General features: G+C 43.7%; 1 protein-coding gene across 1 annotated transcript; it reads left to right on the top strand.

The window, feature by feature from the left end:
* Positions 1-1,374: 1,374 nt before the first annotated feature.
* On the top strand, positions 1,375-8,467 carry ccdc33 (coiled-coil domain containing 33). Its single transcript, XM_065471501.1, has 11 exons — positions 1,375-1,545; positions 2,680-2,885; positions 2,985-3,048; positions 5,782-5,977; positions 7,199-7,287; positions 7,391-7,522; positions 7,636-7,726; positions 7,810-7,928; positions 8,033-8,098; positions 8,183-8,299; positions 8,383-8,467. Exons 1-11 carry the CDS (start codon positions 1,375-1,377, stop codon positions 8,452-8,454), a joined length of 1,323 nt encoding a protein of 440 aa, XP_065327573.1. The 3' UTR covers positions 8,455-8,467.
* The last annotated feature ends 4 nt before the right edge of the window (positions 8,468-8,471 follow it).

Below are 8,471 nucleotides of genomic sequence, written 5' to 3'. Positions count from 1 at the left end.
CATGGAATGTCACCTCTCTTGTGGGGAAGGAGCCTGAGTTAGTGCGTGAGGTTGAGAGGTACTGGCTAGATATAGTCGGGCTCACCTCTACGCATGGCTTGGGCTCTGGAACCAGTCTCCTGGAGAGGGGCTGGACTCTGTCTCAGTCTGGAGTTGCCCCTGGTGAGAGGTGGCGGGCTGGGGTGGGTATTCTAATATCCCCTTGGCTTGCTGCCTGTACGTTGGGGTTCTTCCCGGTGGATGAGAGGGTTTGTTCCCTGCGCCTTAGGGTCAGGGAACGGGTCCTGACTGTCATCTGCGCTTATGCGCCGAGCGGCAGTTCATAGTACACAGCCTTCTTAGAGTCCCTGGGTGGGGTTCTGGAGGGTGCTCCACCTGGAGACTCTGTTGTCCTACTGGGAGACTTCAATGCTCAAGTGGGTAACGACAGCGAGACCTGGAGGGGCGTGATTGGGAGGAACAGCTTCAACAGCATTCCGAGGAAGACTGGGGACATTGAGTCTGAATGGACCATGTTCAGCATCTCCATTGGCGAAGCTGCTGCATTGAGCTGCAGCCGCAAGGTGGTTGGTGCCTGTCGTGGTGGTAACCCCCGAACCAAATGGTGGACACCAGAGGTGAAGGGAGCCACCAGGCTGAAGAAGGAGTTCTATCGGGCTTGGTTAGCCTCTGGGACTTCGGAGGCAGCTGACAGGTACCAACAGGCCAAGCGGAATGCGGCTCGGGCAGTGGCTGAAGCAAAAACTCGGGTGTGGGAGGAGTTCGGAGAGGCGTCTCAGGAGGGGAAAGCGGTGCTCTACCTGCACTGTGTATAGTGCTGGTGGAGCGCTGCTGAATTTGACTGAGAAAATTGTCTGGCGTTGGAAGGAATACTTCAAGGATCTCCTTAATCCCAGTGACACGTCTTCCGAAGAGGAAGCAGAGTCTGGAGATGAGGGGGATGACCCGCCAATTTCTGGGGGCGAGGTCACTGAGGCAGTTAAACAACTCCTTGGTGGCAGAGCCACTGGTGTGGATGAGGTCCGCCCCGAGTTCCTGAAGGCTCTGGACGTTGTACGGCTGTCCTGGTTGAAAAACCTCTACAATGTTGCGTTGAGATCAGGGGCAGTACCCCTGGACTGGCAGACCGGGGTGGTGGTCCCCATTTTTAAGAAGGGGGACCGGAGGGTGTGTTCCAACTACAGGGGGATCACACTCCTCAGCCTCCCTGGGAAAATCTATGCCAGGGTGCTGGAAAGGAGAGCTCATCTGCTAGTCGAACCTCAGATACAGGAGGAGCAATGCGGTTTTCGTCCTGGTCGCGGAACACTGGACCAGCTCTTTATCCTCTCAAGGATACTTGAGGGCGCATGGGAGTTTGCCCAACCAGTCTACATGTGTTTTGTGGACTTGGAGAAGGCATTCGACCGTGTCCCTCGGGGTGTCCTGTGGGAGGTGCTACAAGAGTATTGGGTGTCTGGCCCATTGCTACGGGCCATTCGATTCCTATACAACCGTTGCAAGAACCTGGTTTGCATTGCCGGCAATAAGTCGGACTCGTTCCCGGTGGGTAATGGGCTCCGCCAGGGCTGCCCTTTGTCACCGATTCTGTTAATAATTTTTATGGACAGACGGCTTGGTGCTGCGGCCGCAGTGATGCGCACCCTGCAACGGTCCGTCGTGGTGAAGAGAGAGCTGAGCGTAAAAGCGAAGGTCTCAATTTACCGGTCGATCTACGTCCCTACCCTAACCTATGGCCACGAGCTGTGGATATTGACCGAAAGAACAAGATCGCGGATACAAGCGGCGGAAATGAGCTTCCTCCGAAGGGTGGCTGGCCTCTCCCTTAGAGATAGGGTGAGAAGTTCAGCCATCCGGGAGGGGCTCGGAGTAGAGCTGCTGCTCCTCCACATCAAAGGAGCCAGCTGAGGTGGTTCGGCATCTGACAAGGATGCCTCCTGGGTGAGGTTTTCCGGGCATGTCCCACCGGGAGGAGGCCCCGGGGCAGACCCAGGACACGTTGGAGAGATTATATCTCTCGGCTGGCCTGGGAACACCTTGGTGTTCCCCCGGATAAGCTAGAGGAGGTGGCTGGGGAGAGGAAGGTCTGGGCTTCTCTGCTTAGGCTGCTGCCCCCGCGACCTGGCCCCGGATAAAGCGGAAGAAGATGGATGGATGGATGAACTACTGATTTAAAGTCTTTAAGATGTGTTTTGACACCAAAGGAGTTGATAAAAAAAAAAAGAATACGGATTTGAGGCACTTAAACTTTGGCTTCAGCTACTTTTATCTTTTACAGGAGGTGAAGCCAAGTAAACTAGCTGCCTAGTTAGCATGTGTCATGCAGACTGGACTTATAAGCACTGATATGATTAGTGGACAAAGAATAATTAGAAAATCATTTTTGTCCAAAGCTCTACATTTTCATCATAGGAGTTGCTTTTAGAGCCAACCTGGAGTGGCAAATCAAATAAGTACATATTTTGGGCATTTCAGGTTGGCTTATCATTTACTCTGAGTAAGTTATGATGCATAATTTGTATGTTTCTGGGACAGTAAATGAAGTTAAAAGAGACCATTAGCATTTTAAGTGATGCTTGTTTGATATTCATACAGATTTTAACAACATTTGTTTCTGAAACAGCTTTGAGCAAGTTTGGAAATCATTTTTGACAATCAAACACAATATGTGCTCTACAGTTTCAGAGGGGAAAATACAATCTCCCATCTCATGATGCCCTGGCACAGATCCTACCAGATAATCAGCTGCTCCTCAACAGAGCGAAGACTGAGCTTCCAGGCACTGCCCAGCTAGACCAGAATACTCCAGCTGAGAGGGCAGACTCCACCGAGAATAACAAACCTAACATAAACAGCACGTATCAAGTTCTTCATCCACACATGCGGTACGGTGCAAAAATATATGAGAAACAGATTTATTTGATTTATTTCGAAAGTAAATGAAAGATTTAAATTTAGACTACAATTGTGTGCTCATGCTTTAGGCCCCCTCTGCATGACTTTGAGGATGATCCCCACGTAGCAGAGATCTCTGACCTCCAAACAAAGGTGAATAGACATGACCAATATCTTAACTGTTCAATCAATCAGTGAGGCAATCCTATGTCATGTTTAGTTAGTGAACAGTGACACAGAGAGGCCAGTGAAATGGGAAGATGATAAAGCAAACAGTCACAGTGTGGAGATAAAATGAATACATTAACATTTCTCCTTGACTGTAATTGCACTGAAGGAGGATTAAGCTGATGAGGCTTAAAGTGTTCCAATAACATTTTGTTTTCGAATATCTTGCCATTTTCTCCTGTTTTATTTACAGCCAGACTGTTATGTCTGCACACTGCCTTAAATTGTCTGTGGGTGTAGATTTTATATATGCCTAATTTATCAACGAGTATCAACTGGCTTTTTTTCATTGCAAAAGTGCATATTTAAAATTTAATAGACAATGATTATTAATACTTTACATGCAAAATAATGTGGTTAATAAAATGCAGCCAAATGTGAAATGCTCATGTTTCAGTCGAGCTGTCATACATCTGTCCTGAAGTGACTTTATGCATGACATCAAACCTGTTTAATGGCTTTATATCATACAGAATAGAAGGGACCCAGCCAGAGACAGAGATTCCCTTTTATTTTCAATACATAAAAGGACTTTCCAGACTCATCACGGGGAGCTCTTCTTCACATCACTGCTTTGGGCCCCCAGCAGAGACGACATCTCATCTACAGTCATGATTGTCACCTCGTCCCTGCCCTTTCAATTAGATGCTCAATTTCACCCCTTGTGTCCCATGGGAGGCACAACAACACCATCCAAGATTGGAATCCCCTAATCGTCACCCCCCCCTGCTCATACATACAGCTGGACCTGCCTCTTGTCTCCATTCATTTCTGGCTATTCAACTTGATAGAAGAGCATGTGACAGAACAATGGGTGCTACATGCTGCTAGACAACATCCAGGGGCCTTGTACAAAGAAATGCTTTGATAAAAAAGCTCTGCTCCCAGACTCATTTTGTCAGCCTTTAAAGAAACAAATTTCCTTAAAGAATTTCCCAGAAATATATATTTTTTGCTCGCTTCTACTGAAATTCAGCTTTTAGAGAGGAACGTGTGTGCATGCATGACTAGACGACTAAAATTTGTGCAAACTCCCCAGTTAAATATTCCCTAACAAAACACCTTTACAGGATGGAGTGGTATGCCCTTATGAATTTGAGGAGCCAGAGTTATGAATACATTATACCAAACCTTAACCAATCAATTAGAGGAACATCCAAGTCAATGGATTACATTCATTTTTGGCTTGGAGTAATAAACCATGTCTCATGCTACATGCATATCTGAAAACCAGAAGTTACCAGTTATCCTATTTAAAACCAGTTCAAGCCTGTTCATCCCTTTTGCTGCTATAATTGTTTGTCTGTCTATGGTAATACAGCCTGTATTACTCGCTTAAGACATGGGGTTGAGGAGACATCTAGTGGTGGCGCTCGCTCATAACCACCTAATATCAAATTGTTTCAACAGGCCAGTGAATTTATTGTTGACACCAGTCAGTGCATGACAGTAAAATGCCACTATAAGCACTAAAAAGAATGGCATTTATTGATCTGACAGGCACTAACAAGGTTCAATGCAAGTAGCAGTAGACCAGTAGGACACAAACAGTGAAAAAGAATTTTAAAAAATAACCATTTTCTGTTACCTACATTGTAGAGGGTAACTTTGCCTCCATACCTAAACAGGAAAACGAGTAAAGTCATTGGTTACAGTGGGACTCAGCAGGTGGGGGGAATCCTAAGATCTCTGTAGTGGCTCAGTGGGAAAAAGAATTCCAACTCATAATAATTAATGTGAGCGTCAGTAGATTTTCTTAGTGTACAGGCTGTGATCAGCTGACCTGCTGCTGTTTGTGGATTTACACAACTGAATTTAACAAGATGTCAGCAGTTTCACAAGCTACCATGGGTTATGTCCATCCCCTGACACTATACTGTTTCTTTATACTAGACAGCATATAGTTGGTATAAAGTTAGGATTCAGTTAATTAATCTAAGCATCATCAGTTTAAATGCAAATTCATCTCTGATGCATTTGATGTAACCTAATTCTAACCATAAGCACCACAGCCACTTTGATACAGTCCAGCACAGTGCGTTAATGCAAGCTAGCCTGTTTATCCTGGGCAAAATACCCCAAATATTCATGCAACATTTGAATGGCACAAAGTTAGTATAGTTTAGTTTGTTTCACAAAAATGAAAACACATAATCTAACAAAACACCTCATGCACAAATCCAATATGTGATTAAAAATTAAGACATTGCATATAAGTTTTAAATTTGAACTTACCTGCCACTTAACAAAACGTTACTTCCTTTATGCTCGCTCCTCTTCTGTGGCGCTAGCTTGATTCTGAAGTACCGCGAACACAACTTGCGGACACCTGCACTCCTTCCGGCCCACCTATAATCTATGAATGAACCTTTGAACCGAAAGTAACGAGACTGTTTTGCATATGTAAGGAGTAGAAAGTACACATATTTGTATAAAAATGTAGGTAGTAAAAGTAAAAAGTTGTCTGAAAAATAAATAATCAAATAAAGTACAGATACCTGATAATTCTACTATTTGTAGTATTTGTACTTGGTTACTTCTTAAGTACTATACTTAAGTACAGTAACGAAGTATTTGTACTTCATTACTTCTCACCTCTGCTTTTAAGCCACTGAAAATGTTCTAATGTGAGACTTACAGGCACTCTTTCACCACCAGGAGATTGAAAACTATCGCTCAGCGTTGTCTAGGATGGCAGAAGATATAATAACACTTAGGACACAGGTGCTGTCTTTGGAGGCAGAAAACAGTCAGCTCCGCAGTGATCTGTCTCTGCAGCAGGACCTTGGACGAGATCTTCTGGCCGACACTGACATTGATGTCATGACCAAAGCTGAAATTGCTGACCGAATAGGTACAAAAGTAATAAATCACCCTAACTTCACTCTCTGGTAGCTTACTTGTGGTTCACGGGGGCATTTAAAAGTAGAGTTTACGTTTTAAAAATAAAATGGGAGCCAGAGCCTTCAGCTTTCAGGCCCCTCTTCTGTGGAAACAGCTCCCAGTTTGAATTCAAGAGATATACACCCTCTCTACTTTTAAGATTAGATTTAAGACTTTCCATTTCGCTTATATAGCTTATAAGTCTATAGCTTATAGCTGGGGCTGGATCAGGTGACCCTGAACTCTCCCTTAGTTATGCTGAAATAGGCCTAGGTTGCTGGGGGCTTCCCGTGATGCCATGAGTGTTTCTTCTTCACTCACTGGATGTTTATACATCACTCTGCATTTCATCATTAGTTATTTGCCCTCTCATCATTTTTCCTTCCCAGTGTTGCACATTACTTCTTCATAGGGGGTTTGTCTGATTGTTGGGATTTTCTCTGCGTTATTGTAGGGTCTTTGCCTTACAATATAAAGTCCCTTGAGGATGTTGTTGTTGACACTATATAAATAAAATTTCATTGAATTTAACATTTAAGTATTACTCAGCTTTATATTATCCACACACCATCATCTTGTCTCAGAGCAAAATTTTAAAATCCTAAGAAGTTAAGAGCAAATAAAGGACTAGGCGCTGATCCACTAATGTCAGATAATTTACCACCCAGCTAGCTCTCTCTCAGTGCCGTAACGGACTTAAGGTCATTTCCTTGGCAGATGAAGTCATGACATCGAAGGCTGCTCAGCATGCGTTTGTTAATCCTTGTGAGTGTCCATTCCCAGGCAGACTGTCATTTTGTGATAAGGAAGCTTATTTAGGCCATGGACCACGATAAGCTCCGTGTGTACTACAACCCTTATCTCCTGAAGGACAGTTTGTGGCCCTCGGTGAAAGGACGTTCCAGAAGGTCTCTTTGCTAACATCAAAAGCAAAAGGATAGGATTTAAGTCCCATCCCTCCGAAAGATCCATTCAAATTCAAAAGTATATTGATGGATCTTTTGATTATTATTGGTCCAAAGCACATGGCATAAAACTGACATGTTATTGAAACTAGTGTGAAATTCGAACTCATTACTTAGATATGCTCAGCGATCAAGTTTTTAAGTGAACGTACAAAAAACACATTCCCTGTAAATAAGAGATGACAGACAGTTTCTGCAGTTCTGATGATTGTTCTGCTCTTTTTAAGCCACTCTAAAATTCAAGCTCACCAGTGAGGTGAGCAAGGCCGCCACACAAAGGGACCGCATACAACATCTGCAGAACGAGCTCATCCGGGTTAGAAAACACACCACACACATTATGAATATTTTTTAAAACATGTCTCAGAAAAGTGTCGTTCCATTGATTATATAACTCGTATTGTGTTTTTTTTGTGCAGAAAAATGATAGTGAGCAGGAGCTATTAAAGCTCAGCAGAGTCCTCCAGCAGGAGCAGAAGGATCTGCAGCATCACCAGAGTCACTTGGCAAAGATGGCAACTTTAGAGGCCACAGTGAAACAGCAGGAAGAGGTGAACAGTCTGTTACTAATCTAATTTGACGATAGTGAATATGCTTCTCATGTGACTAGCAGCTTATAATTCGCATGTGGGGATATTTATGTTTGTGCCATCCTTATTTTTAGGTCATAGAAAAAATGGAGAAAGCATTAGATGGAAAGCTCAGAGACAAGAATATTCATCGTGGTGACAAAAGGCTGATGCTAAAGGAAGGAGGTAAGTGCACCCAGTGGGAACAATTATGGTCACAAAAGCACTGACACTGAGTGGAGTGTCTGATCTCCTTTCATGCTGAGAAGATGGCCTTAAAAAGAAGGAAATGAAATCAGCCTTGGCAGCAGAGAACGCCCGTCTCAGAAAAGAGCTGGAAAGGATTCACCAGCTGCCTGCACCACTCAAAACACAGCAGTCAGACCAGGTACTTCTTAAACTCCTTAAATATTGCTAATTACTATGATAGTATCCAAATTTTCCCTCGCAACTCCTGAAAGTGACACTTTTTTTTCTTTTTTTACACACAAGGAGGAATGGAGTTTACGACATAAATTGGAGAGGGCTGAGGCACGAATCCAAACACTGGAAGCTCAGGTAAAGAAAATATAAATAAGATATACTTGGTCTAATTATTTATTTCCTTATAAATATATATTTTTTTCTTTTGCATCTTTAAAGCTGGAGGAGAATGCTAAAGTATGGGGGAGACAGAAGCAAGAAATGCTGACCAAACTGAGCGAGCACAGGCACGGCTTCATCCGAACATCCACAGCAATCCTTCAAAATGTTCCTTCGGTCAGTCAGGCCTCACTCTTCTCTATATAATTATGGTATGAAGGGATTTAATATTTTCTCATACTGCATGTTACTTCCTACAGCTCCTTATACCAGCAAAGAGGACAGCAGAAGCAAAACCTGTAAAAAGACCTGCAAATGAATTGAACTGTTGATGGTACACACAGAGTCT

Source organism: Pelmatolapia mariae, linkage group LG7 (genome assembly GCF_036321145.2).
Source record: "Pelmatolapia mariae isolate MD_Pm_ZW linkage group LG7, Pm_UMD_F_2, whole genome shotgun sequence".
NCBI classification, from domain to species: domain Eukaryota; kingdom Metazoa; phylum Chordata; class Actinopteri; order Cichliformes; family Cichlidae; genus Pelmatolapia; species Pelmatolapia mariae.
This window is presented reverse-complemented; position numbering and strand designations above follow the sequence as displayed.